At 42.4% G+C, this 26,147-nt stretch overlaps 1 protein-coding gene across 1 annotated transcript; it reads right to left on the bottom strand.

Moving 5' to 3' along the window:
- Positions 1-193: 193 nt before the first annotated feature.
- On the bottom strand, positions 194-26,147 carry myo7ba (myosin VIIBa). Its single transcript, XM_080431054.1, has 45 exons — positions 26,013-26,147; positions 24,761-24,945; positions 24,300-24,421; positions 23,998-24,140; positions 23,766-23,879; positions 23,494-23,647; positions 22,882-22,958; positions 22,677-22,796; positions 22,246-22,388; positions 21,525-21,735; positions 21,076-21,211; positions 20,797-20,966; positions 20,298-20,438; positions 19,987-20,145; positions 19,807-19,899; positions 19,597-19,691; positions 18,976-19,060; positions 18,658-18,876; positions 17,812-18,024; positions 17,450-17,662; positions 16,819-16,983; positions 16,111-16,410; positions 15,593-15,753; positions 15,272-15,398; positions 15,058-15,177; positions 14,424-14,597; positions 13,715-13,942; positions 13,045-13,212; positions 11,692-11,809; positions 8,895-9,021; positions 8,546-8,712; positions 8,165-8,346; positions 7,771-7,892; positions 7,184-7,349; positions 6,879-7,021; positions 5,801-5,956; positions 5,302-5,407; positions 5,055-5,168; positions 4,840-4,927; positions 4,480-4,580; positions 3,076-3,261; positions 1,505-1,621; positions 1,122-1,205; positions 803-922; positions 194-680 (listed from the first exon to the last, which is right to left on the bottom strand). The coding sequence occupies exons 1-45, from the start codon at positions 26,130-26,132 to the stop codon at positions 594-596; spliced, it is 6,540 nt and encodes a 2,179-aa protein (XP_080287180.1). The 5' UTR covers positions 26,133-26,147; the 3' UTR covers positions 194-593.

The raw sequence follows: 26,147 nt of genomic DNA, 5'->3' as shown, positions 1-26,147 counted from the left end.
TATTTAAATGCCTTATAGGGCTTATCATGTTAGTTAAAGACCCACAATTGTTTTAAGAAAACGCAAGAATCTTATCATAATATCACATCATACAATTTGTACTGTGTAGTGCATATAAGTATACTTTAAATCAAAACAAATAATGTACGTATCTGTGCAGCAAGTGAGCTGCTCGCTCATTCCATATCCACTGTTTGCAATGAGAGTTTCTGCAGACCTCCATTCGGAGTGGAGCGAGATTAGAGGAACGCCCGCGAGACTACAGAAGCAGAAGGGTGCCTGATTAAAGGTTATTGGAAACAGTAGCGTAAATGAGCATAGGAGGTGGACTGATTTAATGAGTTGAGACACAGAGATGGACACTTTTAGTGAGAATATGGGACAAGCAGTGGGCAATATCTATGACCGTGGGCAATTCTTTATCCCTTTTCATGTGATGTATTAAAGGACCTTTCTACAAAATATATATTAACTCTTTTTCAAGTTTGCAAGCCTTTGCAGTTGGAGCTATAGCCTTGGCTGGTCCAGGCTTGTTTATAGTCCAATTACAGTATTTCAGTATACTTATATGTCCATGCTATTTAATCTGAGGCTCAAATGTTGACGCGCTGGGCCCCGGTTTTTCTCTCCTTGAGGAACATGTTGACATAGGATGTTATGAGGTCATCCATCTTGTAGCCCTTTTTAAATGAAGACAGAGAGAAATTAAGAACATACTTTAACAGAACAGTCCCCTCTTTACAGACCAAAACAAAATTCAAACCCTGCTTGACAGATTCAGTAGAAAATGAAAATGTCTTACCAGTGACGTTTCGCAGAGGAATTTGTTCCCTTGGACTAAATTGCCCACTGTCATATGGAAGTAGGTGCTGCCACTGCACCAGTTAGCAATGCGGTTGAAGGGGTGAGTGGCCAACACCTCCTGCAGGAGAAAAAGAAGCTGTGCATAATTTCTTCACTTTGACATGAATCAAACACCATTCTTCATGGTAGTCGGCATGAATTTGACCCCATGCACTAGCCATGATGCCTAGGAGCCATGCATCATTTCTGCCCTCTATTATTACTCATAATGAAAACATATCCATTAGGATGTTGAATAGAATATGGGAAGCTCTTACCTTGGTTTTAGGGTGGATGACTATGAATCCTTGCTTGCCGATAGAGATTCGTACAATGTCGGGGAACTTAGGGTCTGAAGTTTGCTGCCGAAGAAGAAAATCAGTCGTCATAAATGTTTATGTATTAGAGAGAGAGAGAGAGAGAGAGAGAGAGAGAGAGAGAGAGAGAGAGAGAGAGAGAGAGAGAGAGAGAGAGAGAGACAGATGGTGTACTCATCTTGGTCCTTATGTATGATTTATACTTGGTGCGCATTGTGTCTTGCACTGAAAATAGAAAATCTACAAGCTCACAATGTGTCATGCTGTGATGCGTATTGAGCTTGTAGATCTGCTATTTATGGTGCAATTCACCTGTGCACAACTAAATATAAATCAGGCCTTACCTTTACTTCAAAGAATGCACAGCCAAACGTTGGCCACCGACAAACCACCTTCAAGAATGCGACCATGGTTTCCTCAACCGTCATGTCAGGCTGTTTGTTATAAGCGGCAACGATGTTCTGGGAATGAATATATAGAAATGTGGTTACAAAAACGCTATTTCGGAAATAAATATAGAAATCGGAAACATAAGTATTCAACATCCGCTTTTGAGGTAGTGTATAATGTTCTCATCTCATAAAGAGCATTCTTATTACTTTGAGTGAACTTCTGACCCATAGCCTACAGTGCAGTCATTGACTTGAAACCGAAAACAAAGGATGGAAAGTTGCTGTTGTTGTTCATATATGCAAATCAAGGGATCCTGCTGAATGTAAAATTTGTCAGGGAGACAAAACAAGCCTTAAGCCCGATTTCTACTTAGTCTTTCGACGCTGCCTCGCGTTGCAAATAGCAGACCTACAAACTCATAATGCGTCGTGCGACGAAGCATGAATTTGTCTTATAAAGCCAGATCGGACAGGACGTGTTCTGTAGGCTGCAAAATGCAGGATGCGTCACGCTGCCTTTGTTTGTGCAGTCTGCAAAGCAGAGCAGTTTGCAGCGCCCTTTGATTTGATTTGATTTAAGTTTGGTAAAAGAAATACAAGTAATCACAATATAACTTAAACCCAGGCTGAACACATAAAAGCGTAATGAAAGACTTGTTTCCAATGTGGTTCTGCAACATAAATAAAATAAATAGTCCAATAAATTACATAGCACAATTAAATTACGCACGTGACACATGAAAACCACTGAAAACTGCCCAAAATTCCTAACATTAAACCACACAAACACAAATTAAAGTGCATGACTAGCCTGTAGCTTTTTCCATAACAGTGTTTTCACACTGTTTTTATAGGACAGTTTAGATTGAGACTGCCTGACACACAGAGGCAGCTCATTCCAAAGAAAAATACCCATAATGCCCTTTTCTCTTAACTAGATGTTCGGCTCTCACACCTACGTCGCACCACCGATCCGACCAATATGCCCATATATGGAGATCTCTGTATCTGTCAGTCCTTATCCCTTTTATGCCCATTGAGATCGCTAATGTCATCAGTATATGCCCATATATGGGCATGCCCCCTTTTGTGCCCATATATGGAGCTGACTGATTTGTTTGCACCTGACGCCATGACGACATTGAGGTTAGACAACACCAAGGGCGCAGATGGCAATTTAGAACTGCAGGGGTCCAATTTTGTCCTCCCTTAAGCCAATTTTAATTCAAGATGTTGTGAGGCAACCAGATAATCACCTTGTCAAGTCGCTGTGCTAAAAGAACGATGGCAGCTTGTCTGGAAACTATATCTATTTCACCTATACTGTCCACCATTTTAGGTGGGAAATAGACCATGCAGTTTCTCAACATTTGGGGGGAAAAACAGCAATGATGTGTGCTGCAACCCTAACCCAGGGCACTTCCTCTAAGTAAAAAGCTTCACTCACATTCATAACAATAACAAAAGGTGGCCCTCCAGGTCATAAAACGCATCATGTCTGATCAGGCCCATAGAATCTTTACCTTCTTCCACTCGTTCTCAGACATGGCTTTCAGCTGGTCGTTGGGGACCAGCTCCTTCAGTATCTTGGGAATCATGACAAACTGGCTCTTGTCGTTGTTGGACTTGATCCTGAAGAGCAGGGCGCCCAGTTTGACCATGTCCTCCTTGGAGCAGACGTGATAGCCTCTCAGGTACTTAGGCAGCTCCTGGTGAACACAGATGTGAGATGAAGAAACAACTTATAGCAGTGACTCTCAAAAGTTTTAATTCCAAGGACCCATAACTATCAGAGTTACAAACCTGTATAAGGGTCCATTTGGAACCCCCTCAAGGAACCCTGAGGGTCCCTCGACCCCACTTTGAGAACCACTGACTTAAAGGCTATGAATGAGGGTTACATTAAAGTTATACAGTGCAGGTCCACAAATAAAGATTTTTAGCAGCCTCTGCTGGTCATTACCGTCACTGCAGGCCGTTCTGTTATTCCTCTGTTACCCAGAATTCCATTTGTTTTCACCGGAAGCGTTTCAAAAAGCGTTCTTTTAATTGTTTTATACGATCTGTGGATCGTTTCTCTTAGCCAGTGGAGCTTTAGTTACCGTGAGCTGTTTTTTCTTTTTCTGTTGTTTTTCGATCTTCAAATCATACAATCTCTTAAAATCAGCGTGAGTTTCCCTTTTGTTATTAGCGCGGTAGTTCCTGGCCAAATAGGAAACCGGTGCGGTAGTTCCTGGCCAAACAGGAAACCGGTGCATTTCCGCTTCCGTTTTCCGGCTACATGACGTCATTTTCGCGGGAAAGACACCCCTATCACCGTTCAATAGAAAATATACAAACTTTTGCCACTCACAAAAGATATACAATTTCACTTTAGTTTTGTTGAAAAAGTTACCTAGTATTACTTTAACATACATTGTCAAATCATCATCATAAATCAAAATATATCTGTTTTACTACACTGTTCACAAATATGACCAACTTAAACTTAAGTTGGTGCTGTAATTAACTATTACAGCACCAAAATACACAAAATAAGGTTCAAAACTAATCTTTGTGTTGTTTACTGTTAGTCCTGTTAAAACTCAGTCAATCAACTGTCTACATTCCTGTTAATGATTTTGTTGTTGGGGCTATCCATTTGTTAAAGTTTAGACCATGCATTTGGGCCTTTAAGGCTAATTTATGTTTTGTCACTTAATGCATTTTCAATAAAGAAAATATATTTTCAATTATTGTCATGCAATATAAGACTTTTTCAACAAAACATACGTTACACGTATTCAAAATAATAATTAAAAAAGGTGTTTGCCATGTACCAAAGGAAAAAACGCCTTAGATGATCCACTAAGAATTGTTCCTCACACTGTATGTTCTTAAACCTTGTACTGTAAGACAATGTGACGTCATTGATAAACTGAGTGTACCTGAGGGTAATGGAAGATTAGATCAGCCTCCAGATCTCTTCCAGGGAAAACATTCAACCACAGCTTCCTCATGAAGTATACTTTGTAAGAAGGCGCGCTTACTGCCACACCTGTGGACACACACACACACACACACACACACACACACACACACACACACACACACACACACACACACACACACACACACACACACACACACACACACACACACACACACACACACACACACACACACACACACACACACACACACACACACACACACACACACACACACACACACACGTTTGTTAAAGGTCAGCGCTCCAAGCCGTGGTGAGTAACAATGGCACTCCAGTTAGATAATTCTAATCTCACCATCTTTCCCCCTCTTGGCTCTCTGGGACCAGTCAGTGATCTGTCTCAGACTATCAAAGAAGTAGTCTGGATCATTCAGACTCAGAACCTACAAGGAGCACAATGGCAAAATTGTTTACAACCCAGGATGGCATTAACATTATGATCCAGCTCCAAGGCTATGAACTGTGAAAAAAACGTCTTGAATCACAAGATGATGATGATTAATGGATGACCTTGTCTGGTGTTTTGACAAAGATGCTGTAGCCGTCTGCTGAAACCAGATCGAGTTTCCTGGTGATGGTCTGGATGAGCTCTCTGATCTTGGTGCTGGTGGCCACCTCGAAGATCTTAGGAGGGACGCGATACCATAAAAACAAGCAAACGGCACAATCTCTTTAAGGGGACTTTTTGTCAGTACTTGGAAGCGTATTTGACCTGGCAGCTGCCCTGAAACTTGATTTCATGACGTCGTGACTGTACCTCATCTGTGTCGTTGGGAAAGTGAATTTTGTGGAAGATCTGGGTGCTGTTCAGTTTGATGGCATCCACCTCCACCTGGTGTGGCGGAAGTTTCCTGGGCTCCATCCTAACCCCCCGAGACACCACAGTTTTAGACAGATCATACCATTAATGCACCTGAACTGCGTTAACTTGTGTATTTCTCTAAATTAGTTTGAGAAAAACTTGACACTGCACTGTTATGCAAAGTGATTTCTGAAAACAAAAGAAATCACCACGGCCATGAGTCATGGCGGTGAGTTATTTCAGCAGCCGTGGTGCTGTGGTGAGAGGGAAGAGTGCACCGTCCCGCTGCTGCTGACGTGCTCGTGCAGCATTTGCTGCTCCATCAATCATTCACTGATGTTGTGGAGAAACCCCCCTCACATGATGCACCGCTCTGAAATTAACTGCTATGTGTGCAGGCCTGGGTGACATAATAGGACTCTGTGTGTTTGTGCGTCTGTGTTGCTTTGTATACCTCAGTGAGCCTTGCAGCCGCTGCAGGCAGTCGGAGGCCATCGGCTCTCGACGGCGTGACTCGAGGAAGCGCTGAGTGTGCTTGAGAAGCGCCTGGCTTGGCGGGAAGAGTCCGCAACACAGCCACAACAGCTGCCAGCCCTGCTCCATGCTGAACCTGTGGAGGGACAGAGATATGTTCAACATGTGTGTGGTGTGTTAATGAGCTGAAGTAGGACATAGCTGGAGTCTTCATACTGAATTAATATTGTCCCCCCCCCTGTGCTTCTGTTACAACATGCACCCCCTGTTGGCTTAGAAAATTCAACCTTTTTCTTTTGTGTCGGCCCCATTTGTGTCCCTCTCAACCTTTTGTCCTACTGTCTGTACAGTAAACATAAATAATTGAAGGGGAGTGGATGGCTTCTTTCCAACGTGCACTACAGTCTGCTACTAAATCCAGTGTTATAGTCAATTACAAGTCAAAAGAAAGCCATCCATGTCCAAGCCAGCCAATCGCCAGTGCAAAATACAATAGCTTACGTGGTACATGAGAAAATAAATGCACCGTTCTAAAGTACAAAAGAACAAAATTTTCATTAAATAAAAATACATAATTTCCCATTAAATTGGTGTTCGGATAATACCATTTACCATACAGTAAGTTAATTCTTGTAGTAGCCTCTAGAATAATTATAGTACACAATAGCTGAACTTTCTGAATGTATTGATGATTCATTCATAAAATTTGTACTCTGACTGTTAGAAAGTCCAAGTTCAAGTCCAAGTGAAAGAACCTCCAAGTCACAGTCTATTAGTCCAAGTCAAGTCACACGCTATTGTGAGTCCTGGACTTGAACACAACAATACAGTTCAGTTCACCTTTCAATAAGAGGAAAGTGTGTTTTTCTTGTCTTTGTGTTGTGACATTGGCCAAATACCTTTTCCTCCACACAGTGAATTTCAACCCAAGTCCACTCCCTCAACAAGGTACAATCTGATTTCTCTTACTCTACACGTAACAATGACCGAGTCCATAAGATAATATGAATATTTTAAGTGAACTACAATTGACAGTGTGTCACATAGTGCCAGCGTACCGGTTGTTATTGCTGGTCATCTGCTTCATGATCTGGCAGTAGATCTCGTCTCTGAGCATCTTATCCTGAGTGGCCGGCCCAAAGATCTGGTCTGTGAGCTCCAGAGAGCTCTGCATCTGCTTGGTGGGGTAATCTCCCATATACTTCAGGATTGGTACACGGCAGTCACGGAATTCAAACTATTCTGACTTTGTAAGCATTGCACAATCATTTTAAAACATATAGGAATATTAATTACACTATATGGATGAGTAGAACATTTATCATTTACCTATAAAAACATCAAAAAGTAATAATGTTCATATGCAGAGGATATCAGTGAAGGCCTGACAGGCTTTGTGAGTTAGATCCGAGCTGGTCTGTAGTCTCTTAAGCAGTGGCTGTCGGAGCGGCTCTCTGGAGTGAACCCACAGCCTCTCAGGAGCTGCGTTCTTGGAAATCACCTGTCTGTTCACATCCTTAGTGGGCTGCCTGTTGGGTCAGGCGACAAGACCAGATTGCTGATTTTAGCGATACAGTGCGCACCTAAGTATAAATCAGGCTTAACTAGACTTTGTTTAGCCTTTGACATGTACAGTATAGAGAGACAAGAAACACAGAGACTAGGGAAACATGCTGGGCAGACATGCAGCAAATGGTTCAGCCGGCCAGGAATCGAACCAGGGACTCGCTGTCAGCCATTAAAGCACATGTGGTATACGCACTAACCACTCGGCTATCAGGTCGCCCCAGAGCTTTACTAATTAAAAATGTTGTGGACAGACAGATAGAAATGACTAGGGCTCACATTTCATGTGGGGGCTGTAATAATATTGCTCTGGCAAAATGACATAGCTTGATATGATACTCCAGTATTTCCATTTGGCAAAACAGAGGTAATCTATCCAGGTACCTGAAGTTCTCGAGTGAGAACTCCTTCAATGTAACGGGGGCCACTCTCTCCATGGTGCCTGTTTCCCTCTGGGAGGTTTGTATGATATTCTTCCTCTGGTCAGGAGACAGGTTGATCAGGCACTGAAACAGAGAGGCACATACCATATTTAATCACTTAAATCCTATATACTTCATTGACTGGGGTCGTTCAGCGGTCTATCCTTGACCCCCACCTTTGTTCCCTCCACACAAAATGTCTTCACAGAAAAGAGATGATCTACAAGCTCACAACACGCTACATTGCGACGTGTTGTGAGCATGTAGATCGGCTATTTTTAGCTAATGGCACACACACACAGAGTTATTCTTCTGCAAATAGCTATGTGATGCCGCAGCAACCTCTCTGTACGTACCATGACTTCATTGGTGGGTTTGCTGAGGGTGGGCAGGACTAAAACGGCCTCGCTGGGTATGGCACCGATCTTCCCCGTGCGGTCGTTTTTGCCCTTTAGCCAGCCTCGTTCGGGGGAATATTCATCATCTTTGATGAGGATGATGAGATCTGCTTTCTTAAAGCTCAGGAACGTGGGGTCATCTGCAGAAAGAGAAAAACGACCAATGAATCTCAGAGAGCAGCCAGCACGGCTCTAACAAAACATACAAAGTTAATGGATTCAGCTGTGTAGGCCATGTGAGAGCAAAAACATGTATCGTATTAAAGTATATGTCCAGTATAAATACATTATAAATCCCAAACAGAATTTCCCCCTCCGTTGCTTCTCCGGTGGTCTGACCTTGCTTGCTGACTTCCTTTAAGGCCACGGCGTACTGCGAGCGCTCTCTCAGCCCGCACAGGAACATGTGCACCAGCTCGGCCAGGCCTTCGGCCATGGCCCCGCCAAGGACGAAGTCACCTTTCAGAGTCAGGAGGGAGACGCTCTGGGCGAAGGCTTTCCCCTCCCTGGCGAGTGAGCAGAGATATTAACCCCTTCGGTCATATTTTATACTTCATAGTACTTCATCATATAACGGTGCCACACAACGATGTTGCTTATAGATGTGCTATTTCTGGGAGGTATAATCAGGTATAATATGCTACAATATCCTCACATGCAGTAACAACTCTTTCAAAGTTTTACGTACCTCGTGGTGTTGACCCCAGTGACTTCTGGGTAGGAGAGCTCCAGCAGTCTCCTCTCTCTCTCGTCCAGGAATGTGATGCCAGTCCAGTTAATGGCCGCAATGAATTTGTTTTTGGCCAGAGGAGGACCTGTTAAATAAATATCCGTTGAGTAAACAAGACCCAATAAGCCATGCCTCATGGGGAAACTGGAGATGTAATTCCTGTTAGAAGATAAGGGTTCCCTTCCTGTTGTATGTATCCTTTAAGGCAGCCCAGAGGGGAAACTTGATTGCAACATAAATGTTCGATAAAGGCCCAGTCATCCACCCACGGCTGAGGCGTTCTTTATACTCTGGACTCGGCCTGAGGGGTGGGGAAGCTTTAATTAATCATTGTCTCTGAAGGGCCTGTAGTGTGGGTGTATGTACTGTAAGAGGCATGCAAGCTGTATCATCACTTGTCATTACTTTTAGGACAATGATGACATATAAAGACGAAGATTACAAACAGAGCGCGTAATATAGCAGTTGGAAAGGTGGTGCTGTAATTGGATGGTTGGTTAGCACGGCATATCAGGGACTCTGCCAATCTATACATCTGTGAAATGCTATTTGCTTTGAATGTTCAAAGGAATTAGGGTTTCCTGAAGTGGAGGATCTAAGAGCTTGGAGATAATGAGGTCTTTAATTCTAAATTTGCTAATGTTTTATGGAGGTAAGAGATTTCTTCAGCCTGTTTAATGGGTAGCAACAATACATACACATGTGATACATACAAAAACGTGAACACCATTGGATGTTTTTTATGGATATCAATGCAGACTAATTTATAGACCTGTGGCTACATCTTTTCATAGCTTTGTCAATAATAACCAGTTGTCATTACGTCTGGCTGACATTCATTATGTGGACATTTTAAACCTGTTTTGGGAAGTATCCAGTCTTAAAGCAGTTTAAGGACCTATTTAGTCAAATGGGATTCACCCTGTTGGTTATATGTAGTAAATGGCATTGAACTGAAAAAACTGAAAACCAGGAAATTAAGAGACACTGCTAAGTACTCTCTAATTCTCTACCTTCCTTGAGTTTTAAACCCAGTGATATACTGTACCTATAAATAACATTGTATATTACTGATCAAAAGGTAAATAAGTCTTCTAGTGGAATTATGAGTTCCAGACATTCTGCTGTAACTTGAGTCATAACCTGGTTTCAGGTTATGTTTAGAACTACTTTCAGATCAGAATGAAACCAGCTGGGCCTCATCTCAGATTAAGGAAGTTTTTATTCCCGCAGTGCTCCACCTACACACTGAAAATGTCTAATTCAACATGAAACATTTTTTAGCTTTTACATTGATCAAAATAATTAAATATGGCACAAAGTTAATTTGAATGCAGACCAATGTTTCTCTTTGATTCTTGCCACTGATATACGGCCTATGTGGTTAAAATATTCAGAGGGCATACACAAAATACAGAAGTGTCAGCATTGCTTTCTATATTATTGGGCGGTGAAACCGCCCCTATAAGTGAGATTTGGAAAAATGTACTAAATACTTTGGCCAGTGAAACCGGCCCTGAAAGTGAAGTTTGGAAATTAGTAGAATTATCCTGCGCTGTGATTGGCCAATCACAATCTATTCAGGACTGTGATTGGCCAGTGTCACATGACACATGTGCATAGTCCTATATAAGCAACCATAACTCGAAAAAAACCAAAAGTTTGTTTTTTTCGAGTTATGGTTTCGTCCATCATAAAGAGTGTTTCAATAAATGTATTTATCTTTTGTACATGATTGGTTGACTCCATTCAGTATTGTGATTAGCTAGCAAGACACCGCCCACTTCACACAGGGTGTGATTTTTATTTTTTATTATCTCAGTGGCTTCCTCAACATTAAATTGTTTTGAATCCTGAATTTGAACACCCAACCCATAACAGCCTTTAAACACATTCTGTTCTTCCTTTGTTAGAAGATAAGTCATGTACTAATGTGTATAATCAGAATTACCTTAGTTATACATTATATTTGCCTTAATTAGTAATTAAGGCAATTTGACTTCGGCCTAATAGAAGTGCTTAATCTGCTTATGGGAACTTTGGCAAAAACTTACAACTGCACTTTACTCTGCATTGATACTCTCAGACTGCATTTTATGGCACGGCTGACTTCCTTATATTAAATAAAAATGAAAATTGCTCGGATCACACTGCTAAGCTGTAGATAACTGTCACCTACATTGTTAAAGGCCTTGTGGATGTTTTTTACTATATTTGCTAAGTATACAAATATTTATACTGTTGTCTTGAAAAATTACCACAGATAACCAAAACATTTCTAACTCAAAAAAGTGCTCCTCGGTGCACAGGTCTCCACCAGGTCAGGTAGGTTATTGTGGGCCAGCAATGTTCGGAATTCGCCAATCAGGATGGAATATGAAAAATCACTTGACTATAGAGATCATGTGTACCGATTTGCGTAATTTGAGTAATATATATATTTTTTTACATAAGTCAGCCTCCTGGTGGCGCTATAAAAGGCAGATGTGAAAAATGCAGGGCAAAGGTTTTTTCTTGGCCTCCAGGGAGTGCACATACAAAGTTTTACACAGATCAGTGTAGTCATAGGTAAATTTGATTTGAAAATTTGTGGCATTTCTTCCTCGGCCTAGTGGGAATGTGCGTGCAAAATTTCACGGAAATCGCACACTGTGTTCATGATTTGAGGCATTTTGTTCAAAATGAAGCACTCCTGCAAACTTTGGAAGCCAATCTTAGCCAATCAGGATGGAATATGAAAAACTCTGAGACTTACCTGAAAGCTTTGCAACCTCAAAGAACCGGGAGAAGAACATGGGCCACTTCTGACGAGTGTAGTCAACAACCTCTGCCTTAACAGACGATGCCTTCTGCCTTGAACTGACATATGAACCCTTGTGTGAGGTAACAAATACAAAGAACAATACATTAATTTTGTTTTGTTTTTCTAAAAGATGCTGGACACGTATTGGAATGACCTACACAGTCATCGTTGTCCTACCCTAGCATCCCTATTCTGGGCATGTCATAATAGGCGAGCATTCAGCGAAAATAGGCTATCTATAAGCTCACAAATGCATCACAACGTCGAAGAGATTTGGTGTAGAGGGAAAAAAGGTTTAGACTCCTGTGGGACAACATAGTATAGGGTGTAACTGGATAAAGGGACACAATCACAATTTCCAACATTATCTCTATATCGTCGCTGTCGGTAGAATTTCATATTTCAACTTTGTATGTTTTTTCGTAAATGAATGCCCTACTTTGTCATACGAGAGAGTGCAAGTACTGAAAATAGTAGTTTTTAATGTTTTGAAAGTGAAACTGATAGTGGTTAAGTGTGCCCGTGGGAATGAAAAGTATTAACGAGAGCTTGTGACTAAATAATAACTACATTGGATCCAATGGAACACAGGTTTTATTTTCCATTTCCTGAAAAGTAACAGTTTTGGACACCAGACAACATATTTCTTGCAGGGTTAATGTTCCATTAACAGCCATAAAACGGAGCAGTCTTCTGTATGACTGTACGTATCAGTGAATGTGAAAACTACAACCCATACTTCCTGGTTTTTAGCTGCTACTCTCGATGGTCATTATATTGTCCTAATACTCTGTTTACAGCTGAATTCTGACCTTGACGTCAGAAAATATGAAACATGTTCATGTAATGGTTATGAAAAGCCTTGTGGGAATTGTACGAACACAGAGAATGTTCAAAATAGACAAAGGGGACTTTTCTCTGTAAATATGGATTGTATCGTGAATATTGTTTCTGTGGACTATGACAACCATCAATAAGAAATGCCCATCAACAGTTTGATAGGTTCCCACTTAAACCCTATATACTTCGTTGACTGGGGTCCCCCAGGGGTCTATACTTGGTCCCCTGCTTTTATCCCTCTCCACCAAATCTGTTCGCTGACAATAGCCGATCTACAAGCTCATAATGCATAACGTTGTGAGCTTGTAGATTAGCTATTTTCGGCTAATGTTCAACCGAATGCTCACCTATTTTCACTGACTGTTCACCTATTTTTGCCCGATGTTTTCCTATTATGACTTGCCCAGAATAGGGACCACTGGGGTTCAGGTGGTTAAAGTGGGACATCTATGTACAGTAACTGACCTCAGCATGAGCAGTGCTGACCATCTGCAGCCATTTGGCCTCAGACTTGGCGTCCAGCAGAGAGGTGCTGATGCACTCTTGAACGACCGCCTTCACGTTTTCCGGGCCGCCGTCTGAACCGTGTTGGACGTACAAGTGTTTTGCAGCGAGTTCAATAAGATCGTTCTCCTGTGTGACAGAGACGGAAAGTTAAGTACATTCACTCAAGTACAGGACAGTTGTGAGGTACTTTTACTTTACTTGAGCATTTTCACTTTTTACTTTTTCACTTTTTACTTTTTTACTCCACTACAATTATTTGACAGCTTTATTTACTAGTTACTTAGGTCAAATAACTAAAATAAATAAATAGATAAATACAAATTGTGAAACTTTTATTACTTTTGCTTGGCACTTTAAGTATATTTTGATGCTAATACTTTTGTACTTTTACTCAAGTACATTTTTTAATATAGGACCTTTACTTGTAACAATAGTTATATAGTGGTATTGCGACTTTTTAAAATCAGAGTACCTCTTCTACCACTAGACAGAGGAACACTGAAAGAAATGCCCCCAGAGAGGTTGACAGACACCTCCAGTGAATGGCTGGAAATGAATGAAATGTTTGTCTCTCAAGTCGTACAAAATAGCCATATAGTGACTCTCTGAACCCCACGCTCCAACCCACCTTTTCAATCCGGTACTCTCCAAACTTGAGCCCGCGTATGACCTGCTTGTAGATGAGGTCTGTGCTGATGCTGTCTTCTTTGCAGTCGTGCCAGGGGGTGAAGATCTCCTTGCGGTAATACAGACGCCAGGGAGCGTGTTGCTCCTGCCCACCTTTCCTCTTCACCTCCTGCTCACACTGGGAGATGGCATCCATCACATGCTCCCGACCGCTGCCCAGAGCCCACACCTTCGTAGGAAGACGAGAGGAAAAAAATGGTTAAGCTACTGCAGTGGTTCTCCAAGTGGGGTCTGGGGACCCCCAGGGGTCCTTGAGGCTGATCCAGGGTGTCCCCAGCAAAAGGAGGAACAATTTAACCACTTTGACCCTATTTTATACTGTTTCAAAAAAGCTCACAACGCATCACATCGTATCGAATAATTTTGAAATGTTTTAACTATACACATCTTCTCTTAGTTATGGCCATCCCTGACACATAATATTTTCAGTTGGGGGTTCGTGGCCAAATACATAAAAATGTGGGGGTCCTTGACATGAAACTGTTTGTGAACCACTGACCTACTGGACCCACGTGTTTCTATTGACTGCATCATTAGGCCAGAACTACGGCTTAAAGGGGCTCAAGTTTAACACCTGCCCATTCATTTTGATTGTGAGGTCAATGGTGATTTCATGTTATCCATTCATGCCAATGGCTACGATTGCTTACCTTTTCATACAAGGCCACGTAAAGGGAAAAGCCAAAGTTGTCTTTGAGTTTGACCTTCTGAGAGAGAACCTGGGAGATTTCTCTGGAGGTGGACGCAGAGTCAGCAGGCAAGCTGATGGTGCGGCCGTCCATTAGAGTCACAGACAAAGTCATGGGTTTCTTGGTCTTGGTTGCCTGGAATGAATCAGTAAGACACATCATTACATATCGACACGGTAAGATTGCTACAAGAGATGCAACAACTGTTAATCGAACTAATTGATTTAAAACATATTTTTTTTAAGAAACGGTTTTAATGAAATAATCTATTAAAAAAAACATACAGAAAATAGCATACTACAAGCTCATAACACGTCACGATGCGATGCATTGTGAGCTTGTAGATCGGCTATTTTCGGCTACGATATGACGAAGGATAAAATATGGCTTAAGTGGTTAATCAGGCTGATAATAAAATAAAATAAAACTTGTTGATACAAAACAATATAAAAAACTCAATTGAAAAATTGCTAAGAAAATAATCGATAGTTGCAGCCTTTTAAGTGGTTGAATATCGACATGGTAAGGTTGCTACGAGACATTCAGAGATATCAATGGCGACTCTTCAGGAGCACCTTGTGTGAATCACATTTACCTGTAGCTCTAACCAGCTGGGAGGCTCCCCTCGCACTCCATTCATTACCGTGCGCCGCAGCCTTTCAGAACAGTAGGGACCGTAGCCCAAAGGACCCGAACGAAGGAAGCTTTGGAGATACTGAAAAGTCAGCAGACAAACAGATGATCAAACTGACAGCTATCTGATCCTGAATCAGTGGCTTAGCATGGCTGCTATTACGTGGCATGTTTACCGTTATGAAGCGCTCAGTGGGAGGGAAGATACCCAGACAGAGCGACAGGAGGATCCAACCTCGGGAGTAGCTACTGCGATTGTTGTTCTCCTGCAGCTGCTTGCAGATCTGACAGTAAATCTCATCTCTAGAGGGAGAGATCAGGTTGATGATATGATTAGATTGCTGTGCAGTTCACACTGCACAACCCTCTTTCTTGAAATCTGCTGTCTTAAATTGTTGTGGTTTCCAGATTATATGACTGATGATCGACAATACATAAATCAATCAAAGAAATGAAAAGCCAAAAGGAGTGAACGCACATCATATTTTTTCTGTTACCTGAGGTCTCGCCTGACGATGGCGTAGCTCACAATGATGTGGAGTTTTTCGAGAGACGTCATGGGCCGATCCAGGGTGGGTCCCTCTCCGATCATGGTGTCGCTGTCTTCACTCACGGTCTGCAAGGTGGGCGGTTTGGACACCTCAGTATGGTCATCTGACTGAAAGAAATACCATCAACAACAGCAAGTTGATCAGGGGAGTGGTGCGTAAATGTGGACAGCAAACGATGATAAGTTGATGCTGAGTGCCAAGCAGTGAGGCATTGGGTACCATTTTTATAGTCTGTGGGATGACTCGGCCTGGGGATTGAACTCAAACCTCTCAGTCTCAGGGCGTGCAATCTAACCACAAGGCCACTGAGCTGGTTGAAAGGCAATTATACAATACACAAAAGGATGAGATCATAAAAGGCAAATGATTGGGGGAAAATCTGAGGATATGGCGGTTTGCTTGGGAGAAAAGGTCACGTTAAAATAAGATATGCCATTGCGTTGTATTTGTTAGCTTGGTTTCACCTCTTCCGGGATCATAGAGGGCTTCCTGACTCGAGAGGGGGATTCTGGGATTCCGTTTTCTTGAATGCTGCCTGCTTTTTTATTCCTGCTCAGCAGGTCAGAGAACATGGAGGATTTGCGGCTCCGAACGTTGGCATCCGGGGCGGCGGAGGCCTTGCGGTTTAGAACCACCTCCTCCGGCATGGCTGAACCCTTCCTGTTTTTCGACAGCATGTCTGTGAATGTGGAGCCCTTTCTGCTTCGCGGTGCCTCCTCGGAGACTGCAGGGACGTTCGCGTCTTTCTTATTCCTCAGCACCCTCTACGAAATAAATTGTTTTCACAGTTTGAGGGTTTTGATAATCAGAAATTGTATGATAATCAGAACTGCAGCACTACAAAATCCTAAATGTTAATTTATCCATGTGAAAAAACAACAGACGATCTTGGCTCTCAGGAGTAAAAAGGAGGAAAAGCCTTTATTTATTAAAAGGCAACAGCCAACATGTTTCGACCTAGGAAGGTCTTCATCAGGGCGAAAATGACGTGAATGCTAATTATTTATCCATTTGTAACTCTGGGAGTGTACGAATATAACCATTTGTGTGTTCATTTAACACAATTTAACGACCAACAACCAAAGTGTTCATTTAAAACTTTAAGAGTAAAATTAACACTGGAGATTTTACTTTGCATAGATGAATAAAACTAGTGTTTCCAGTGCACACACCTGGTCCAGGCCAACCATGTGACTGAAACGCCTGTCCTTTCTGGACACCAGCTCCTTTGGGAGAGAGCGGTCGGCCATGGAGGAACCCCTCGCCTGGACCTGCTTCTTGGGCTCAGGAAGGTCTCCCGTGAACCTCAGAATGATCCACCAGACTGTAAGCGATGCCTGGTGAAAACACAATGTATACACTTGTTTTTTACATTGACATTTTTGATGCTGACTGAATGACTGAGATAAGGCCAATTATGTAATTTTGATCCTGACCTTTACCTTTGAGGCCCAAAAGTTAATCTACTGATCATTCCCAACAAGTTTAATGAAAACCTGCCCACCTGTAGTCATTTTCTTCAAAGACAGACTGAAAGACATACACACAGACAGAGGGATAGCAATAGGCTCTGTGCATAGCTGTAGTCCCAGTGGTTTCCAGAAGGTGGCGCACACGCATGCTGTAAAGGTGCCATTTGTGTTTCCTGTTCAAATCTGCTGCTGAGCCAAACAAATAAAGCTATGGGACACTGAACCGGAACAGGAAGCTTGGTATGCCACCTTCTGGAAACCCGGGACTACAGTTATACACAGAGCTGATACCCTGCCATGTGGCTGGGAAAAATGACTGAAGGAGTCATACCAGGACATCTCCCTCGTCCTCATGGTAGAGGAGGGGCTGTCTGAGCCTCTGACGGATGTGGTTGGGGCTGGCTGCACCCTGAAATTCCATGGAGGCAAATTTGGAGAAGGTGTACTCGTCCAGATCGTCATAGTCGTCCTCTGGAAGATCATCCGCCATGGGGAGGTCATCCAGGTCCACGTCTTCAGTGATCGTCCTTCTACCCTCCAAATCCTGAAATGGACGAAGTCGTTATGCTGTGATGGTGGCATGGAATATCAAGCATTTAACCACTTGAACCCTAGCGTCTCTATTCTGGGCATGTGGGTTCATAAAAATCATGTGGGTTAATAAAAATCAGTCTTGCAGCTACTGTATCTCACCTCAAATCCTGTTGGTGCTTGACCCTCCTGCCCTCCAACCATACTGCCCTCCAACCAGCCAAACATGTCGTCCACCATCTTCTGATCAGTAATGTTCTCTGCCTGGCTGATGGCCTCCATCTCTTTCTTTTGCCTCAGCACCTCCTCCAGGCGTCTCTGTCGCTCCAAAATCAGCAACTCCTCTTCTCTTTTCTCTTTAGCAGAGAGATACATCTAAAAGTAATAGCATACAAAAGTCCATGTAAAATATATATATATATATTTCTACCTTATTGAATTAGGCAAAAGGTCAGTTAGACGTATTCTTGCGTAGCCAGATGATCAGAGATCTCCGCCTACCAATATGTCTGGGGAAATCTAAGTTCAATGTATGGGCTAGCTAGCACATCGGCAAGAATCTCCTCTAACAAACCTAAGCCCACTGCTTTGAAAACCAATTCTGGTATACTGTCCCAATAGGATGGACCACCCTAAAGACTTTTTTATTGGTTCTGCAATGTTTCCACCCAGTTTTAGCGCCTACATTGAATTTAGATATTACCAGACACATGCGTAGGCAGAGACCTCTGATCGTCTGGCTACCTGGGACTAAGTTAGAAGCAGCAGCAGAGAAGTTGGGGATACGGTGTCTTGCTCATTGGTAGTTTCCGCTGCCTCCTCCTCGATTTTCTCAACTACTGTATCTAAGGAACCAATTAACATCCAGTAAAAAGCTTTAACCACTGGGCGGGTATCTCCTCACATTCCCCTTGGACAATCAGCTTTATGAATGAACAGGCCAGGAAAATGAAAAACAAAGTAGGAAAATGCTAATACTGGATTACAGTCACGTTAACTGAAACATACATCTCTTTTCAACTTTTTGACAGCCCTTCTGGCCAGAGCACCCCTGGTGTGTGCTTGCAGTAGGATGACGGCGTGTCTCTTGCGCATCCATTCCTTCCTGGCCAGGAACGCTCTGGCGCGGGTCTGCAGCACCATGATGGCTTCCCGTTCCCTCTCGTACTGGTACTTGAGCTGGCGAGAGCGGACCGTTGCTTGCAGTCGATTAAACCCCAGCTGGACCTGTAGGATGGATTCATAGGTGTAATGAGTCAATGTTTAATGCAAGTCACACTCGCAGTACCGTAAAAGTGTGCATTTAAATGGACATTGATGACCCACCACTCTGTAGAGCTTTCTGCCACGGTGGCCCCTCCAGTTTTTCTGAATAACAACGGCAGCTGCCTTTTTCCTCAGGAATATTCTCCTACAAGGGGCATCAAACATGTAAACTTCAGTGGACAAGCCATATGATTCAAGGACACTCAGCTTGTATTAATGTCATGTTGAACTTTGGCTTGAACCTTGGCTTGGGCATGATACAGTATATACTGATTATATATCTTGTATATTACATATAATATTGTAGATCATCTTTATCTATTTCTTCTGTGCTCCATTCACACAGGCCTCAAAATCACACTTTTACACATAAACGAATGTTTATGTTGAAGTGTATTCTGCCAACATATCACCAATCACAGTGTAAGGTAAGTGATGCTGTTGAGACCTGTTCCGCCATTCAATGAGAGTGTATGGAATCACTACTTCTATATTTTTCACCCACAAAAACAGCTAAACAGCTAACAGCTAAAGATGATCAACAATATTTGGAGTTATCCTGTCCAGGTAGCTGTACAGCCCAAGCTTCTACCAAAGTACAACATGGCTTTAACCATAAGAACCCTAGCATGTCATACTCATAATAGGCGAACATTTATCGAAAACAGCCAATCCTCATACCTGAACTTGTAGCCTCTCAGGACTCTCTGTATCAAAAGTGCTTTCTTGTTCAGTTCTTTCATTCGTTCCAGTTCCAGCATGGTGTCATGGAAGTCCTAAGAGTAAATAGAAAAACATAAAAACATGCATTAATTTAAATTTGCCACATACGATATTTTGATAAAGATAAGTATCAAAAAGACAAATGTGCACACAAACATCAGGCAGCACCTTTAGAAATATCTTGGTCTTGCCGGTTTTCCAGTCGCCCTCCCCGAGGAGCAAGCTCTCACAGATGCTTTCACAGCATCGCTCCTTTGTCTCCTGTTGGGATGAAAGGACGGTCACTGTGTGCAAGCCATGGTGAGAGATTAAAGGAAGAATGTGAAAGCATGAGCCCCCCTGACTCACTGTTTTGGGATCACAGAGGGAGGTGTTCAGCAGGACCCGGTAACGTTCCAGGAACTCGTCGAAGGTGTAGCGGATGGGATAGCCGGCCTTCCTTATCCGGATGGTCTCCATCATCCCAGAGTAGCGCAGCTGACGCAAGCACAGCTCCCTGTCAAACAGCTGACACCAAAGACAAAAAGATTATTTGAACTGTTCGATATAAATTGTGACATTCTAATTTTGGCATATGAGACAACTGCCCATGAACCCAATTTGTCAAACACAGGGGAGCTTGTGGTTTTAGTTTGGTTTGGTGTTGCCTCCATCCTTACCATGGGCTTCTTGAAATCATTGGGTTTGATGCAGCGAACAAAGTAAGGCTGGCACGCTGTCAGGGTCTTCATCAGAGCGTCCAGGGACTGGCGAAACTGGCCAGCCAGCGTTGGCACACGCTTCTTAGCATCAACCATTTGCTACAGCACAAACAGAAACACAACACAATCTATCACTGTGCACACTGTTGGAAAAGCTAGTGCTTACGATGCCTCTAATATCATGCCCAAAATATGGATACATTTATCATTAATCAATTATTTTATTAAATTATATTAAATTATTTAATTAGATGATCGATTATTTTTAATAGATTAAATTGATTAGTTCGATTAACTGTTAACCTAAATATACATCCGAAACATTTGCAAATCTCTGATTTTCACTTTGTTCTTTTAAGCCTTGTCTATTTAAAAAAATAACAGTATGATGCAATTTAGCGTAAAACTAAAGAGCAGTGCTTATAAATGAGCCTGTGGGTGAAAAGTCTCCACTGACTCGCATGGAGCTCTTTGGGGTGGTGATGAACATCTTGGGGTTGACGCTGCTCTTCACCACGCTGGAGGAGAGCACGTCATGAAAGATCTGTTTGAGCAGCTTGCTGTCGGACGTCTCCACCAGCTTGATCAGGTCAGAGCTGAGCGCGTCACGGTTCTTCTCAAGGAAGCCTGGGCCGCAACGAGAGGGTGTCAGAAGACAAACCAGGACATTATGTGAGCCTCAACAATTGTGACTCGCTCTGTCTCTTTCAAGGTCTTTTCTTTTCTTTCCAACTACCTTTTGATTCGTAGTAGACCACTCCAGCAAAGTGATGAATTCCAAACTGTGTCTCATAGTTGTTTTTTGGGGGGATGTAAACGTTGCCTTTCCCATGGACCTGGTTCATCTTGTGCATCATGGTGACGTCTGTACCCTACAGACACACAAAAGAAGACATTCCTAAGCTCCTTTACTTTCTGCACTTGAATATATTGTATATCATTTGCACGATATGGTCATTTGATGGAATATAATTAGGCTTAAAGGGAAAATCTACCCTAAAATTTAATTCACACGTTTGTAGATCTGCTACTGTATTTAAAATGAAAAAATTGAAAATATAATTTTATTAAATTCAATATTTTTTTTTACAATTGATTAAATCAATTAGTTTATAACAGTTGCACCCCTAAATGTAAAATATGTTTTATAGGGTGGCTTTGAAACATCCAAGAGAGGCTGGTAACCTTTGGGAAGTTGCTCTCCTCATCGATCAGGGCCAGCATGTTGAGAGGCTTGTTGGCCAGCACGTCCAGCGTACGTTGGTTGTCGTTGTAGTCGATGCGTTTCCACACAATGTTTTCCCGGGTGTACTCCTCTTGCTCCAGCTTGAAAACGTGCCGCACGAAAAACTGCTGCAACTGCTCGTTGGCGTAGTTGATGCACAGCTGCTCAAAGCTGCAAAACAGCCCAACACACAGTCACACAAGATTCCAGTAAACTTACAACTATGGGCATTACTATCAATAATTTTCCTCAGCGATTATTCTATTGATTACTTTTCGATTAATCGAATAATCGAGAAACACGATTTAAAGTATTGTAAAAAATATATAATTGCATAACAACAAATTAACCACTTTAAGCGTTATTTTGTACATCGAGCAATGGTGTCGTGCAAAAATAGTTTAAAAAGCTAATCTACAAATTCTTAACGCATTGCATGGTGACACGTTGTGAGCTTGTAGATTAGCTATTTTAACTTTATTGAACATTTATGAAGCTATAATGACATCACATGCCCATAATATTAGGGATTGCTTATTAATAGATTGTTTTATTAAACTATCAAAAAAAAAATATTATCAATTATCTCTATTCTAACACCCCTACTCTAAACTGATGCTCTGAAGAGCGGTAACAAGTGAAGTAACAGCTGAAATATAACATTTGGTGAACCGTTCAGACCTGTTCTTGTCAAAGTTCTCAAAGCCGAAGATGTCCAGCAAGCCTATTGAATGTCGGACCTCTTTGGAGTCTTCAGGAAGGGGTTTGAAGACAGCAGCATTGATCTTCTCCACCACCCAGATGAAAAGCCTTCCATAGATGGCCTGAACAATGATCACACAGACAGACAGACAGACAGACAGACAGACAGACAGACAGAGAGACAGAGAGACAGAGAGAGAGAGAGAGAGAGGAAATCGCAAAAAAAAAAGTTCATTTGTAACTTTTTCTTGTGAAATACGTAAGATAATGTGCATAGGAGAAACAGTAGCTGTTCATGTACCCACAGAATCTTTCATACAGAAATAAAGAGATGTAATAAATGTGGCACTCTACAATACATTGGTACTGTATGTTTCATTTCTATGTTTTTTTTCAAGCATCATTGTTACTTTGACAAAGGCATCCCTGCCGTCCAGGGCCTGAGCAGAGGTCAGCGCTTTGGTCACACTCTCCCTGGTGGTCAAGAAGGAACGGTTGGTCAGATTCTTCTCAAACCCCTTGGGATCCACCTGGGAAAAGCAGAACAATTAAATCATGCCTTCTCATCTAAACTCCGGGATAATAGCATAGTAAAACTCTTATGTTGTAGGATACCTCCAAAAGTTGGCTGGCCATGTTGAAATGGGTTGATTCGAGAACGCCACAGCCCTCCAGGTTATTTACAATGGTGCCTGGAATTGTGCATACAAAATAAGTAAAGAACTATGGAGTATAAAGATAGAAACTATTGTAGACCAGTGGTTCTCAAAGTCCAGGGGATCCTTGAGGTGGTTCCAGGGGCCCCCCCACCAAAATGAGGAACAGTTTAAACACTTTAATCATATTTGATATTTTCGCTATTTTCGAAACATTTGGAAAATATTGAATAATTTAGAAATAATCACAACAAAAAACACAAATCTTCCTTTATGAGGTTCCTTGGCACAAAAGCTTTTCAGATGGGGGTCCGTGGCCAAAGACATTTGGGGTTTCCTTGGCATGAAAATGTTTGAGAACCACTATTATACACTATAATAATACCTGAAATGCACGTTTCTAAGTGCTCAAAATCGCTTTACATAGTATGTGTGTGGGGGCCGGGGGGGAGGTTGAAGGAACGGAGTAGGGATATGGTTGGGTAGTGCATTCCAGAGGGTGGAGAGAGAAAAGCCCTGTCACCCCAGGTTTGGAGCACATATTCATGTATTTAGCTGTACAGATACTGACCCTCAAAGTCCACGTTGCCCAGGTGAAGGATAGCAGCGAGCAGTTTGGAGATCTCCCAGGAATCATTCTCCGTAAACATCAGGATCTTCAGCGCCGAGCGGAAGTGGGCGTATTCCTTGATGTCATCACGCCCCTCACAGCTGGTGCAGTTACCCTGACGAAGCAATCGCTTGACTTTATTTAACAATTTCTCTTGTGTATACATTTATAATCTATCCGTTTTAAGATATGGCTTTGTGTTCAATTCCTTTGTTAAAGTGTTTGTGTTGTACCATGGTGAGATAGTTGTATTGAGCTGCGTTCCCCAGAGAAAGAATCTTTTTCTGCTCAGCCGACATGCCCATCAGCATGCAGTAAAAGATGTGGTAGTTTCTTTCCTCGGGTGCCTGCACGTGCACAATATAAAATATCTCCATATCACTCATCCTATTCAAGCTTAATGTGAAGCATATTAATAATCACATTCCAGAGTAAATAAATTGCAATGCAAGGCCACTTTTCTACCTGACGACAAACACGGGACTTCTCCAGCAGGTACTGCTCGATGCGGGCCCCGTCGATGGCCCCGCCCTTCGTGAAGTTGATGTCAATGTACTTCCCAAAGCGACTGGAGTTATCATTGCGGATGGTTTTGGCGTTGCCAAAGGCTGCAAGTAAAGGGCAACAACAAGGGCATTTTATGACAAAACAATTGAAAATGAGTTATTGCCGTTGAAGTATAACTTATGCTTTAGCAACCACATATCATGCACATCATCTTCCTCTAGTCTATGTGATTCACAGTGGCGTTGAGTGTGTAGGCCTACCCTCTAAGATGGGGTTTGCTTCCAGAATCTGCTGCTCTATCCAGGAGCGCTGGCCGCTCACAGCAGCCAGGAACTGCAGCATCAGCTTGGTGCTTTCAGTCTTTCCTGCTCCCGACTCTCCACTGGGAAGGAAACACATATTTTTACACAGAAGTCAGGTCACAGTATATTAAATAACTCAATATTCGTAATCTTAACATTAGTGGTACAAATTTTGGGCCTGACTGTTACTGTAGTTAGTGAAACGTATAACCCCCAAAAAATAAATGATAATCTAATATCCTCCCGTACATGCCCCCTTAAGTATATTTTAACGAGCTGGCACAATTTGCATGCAACCGTCCAAAATGCTTTCATAGCATAAAGAAAGACATTGAACATTCATGGCACTGTTGTTTTGCAGCACTATAGCATCTAAACATCCTTGTGGGCCCTGCTACTGTAGTAGACAAGAGCAGGACCTGATGACACAGCACTGGTCCCTCTTGTGGCGGCGCATGTTAAAGAAGCAGCTGTCGGCGATGGAGAACACATGCGGGGGCAGCTCGCCCAGCCGGCGGTCCGTGTACAGGTGCACCTGCTCTGCAGTGTAGATGGGCAGCAGCTGGTAAGGGTTGACCGCCACCAGAATGGAGCCTGTGTAGGTCTGGACACAGAGAGGGATGTTTATCTGTCACAACAAACAGCACTGCTGACAAGCGCGTGTCTGTGTGTACTCCGACGAGTCCATAAATAAACAAGTAATTACATTATGAGCACAGAATCAAAACAAGCCCCCCCCCCCTGCTTGTTCAAGGCCCCCTGTGGGGTCATCCTGCATTCTGATTCGCTAGCGCACTACACACATCGGATTACAAAATTCCCATACGGGCTAGTTACGAACAATAAACTGAATATCTGCCCCAACAATGAACAGAATATGTGCACCCAATGAAACTTTGCCCCCAGCGTTTTCCTGTCAAAAATGGCCTGATTCATAACCAGCGACACACTGGCGTGCTTTTTGACGCGGCAGCAGAGGAACAGCGGGACTCTCTCTTTCAACAGAGGCCCATTCGTCTCTATGGAGACAAACAGCACTGTGATAAACTGCAGGGTAAAGTCCAAAGACAAGGGGGCCAATTGAAAGAAATGAAAGAGATAGACGAACAGTTAAGTTGCAGACACCATAAAAACAACTAGGCGGTTCGTCAAGTAGGGCTTGGTTGGTTGGTTGGTTTATCGACATCAAAATATGTACAGTACAAACATCTAATTGCACATATTGGCCAAAAGGATGACACAAAAAATACCCAAAAGCTTATTTCCATTGCGGTTCAACTGACGTTGTGACATGGGGGGGGGGATATAGCTGCAGCGTATATCAATTATTTTCTTAGCTATCGTTTTATCGATAACTTTTTCAATTAATCGATAAGCATGTTTTGGCTTTTCTTAACAACAAAAAAATAAATCAAATTGATTTTCTTCATCATTGACTAAATTGATTAGTCGCCCGAAAATAGGGAAAATAGCCAATCTACAGGCAACGCGAGCTTGTAGAAGTTGTAGATCTGCTATTTTTGCTTTTTTTTAATTGGAAATAAAAAAAGCTAAAGTTAAAATGTCCCAAAATGATTATCGATTATATCGATTAGTTCGACAGATTAACTGTTGCACCCCTCTCGTCAAGGCAGCAAAACATGAAATGAAGCCGGAGAGAGAGGAACGTACATAGATGATGCCCTCTTTGTGTCGAACCAGGAGGTTCCTGAGCAGACCGGCCTCGTTGAGGTCGCCCAGTCGGATCATGTCGTCCACGCCATGCACAGAGGTGGGGTGCATGGGTCGCATGACATCCTGCAGCTG

This window comes from Gymnoscopelus braueri (genome assembly GCF_963280865.1).
Source record: "Gymnoscopelus braueri genome assembly, chromosome: 6".
Taxonomy (NCBI): Eukaryota; Metazoa; Chordata; class Actinopteri; order Myctophiformes; family Myctophidae; genus Gymnoscopelus; species Gymnoscopelus braueri.
The sequence above is the reverse complement of the archived record's forward strand: the minus strand, read 5'-3'. Positions and strand labels throughout refer to the sequence as shown.

Coding starts and splice junctions, on each gene's coding strand:
- myo7ba (XM_080431054.1), bottom strand. CDS start 26,132: ATGCGACCCATGCACCCCACCTCTGTGCATGGCGTGGACGACATGATC. Junction 24,141..24,299: donor AGCAAACCCCATCTTAGAGG/GTAGGCCTACAC, acceptor CTTTACTTGCAG/CCTTTGGCAACGCCAAAACC. Junction 19,692..19,806: donor AGACCAAGATATTTCTAAAG/GTGCTGCCTGAT, acceptor ATTTACTCTTAG/GACTTCCATGACACCATGCT.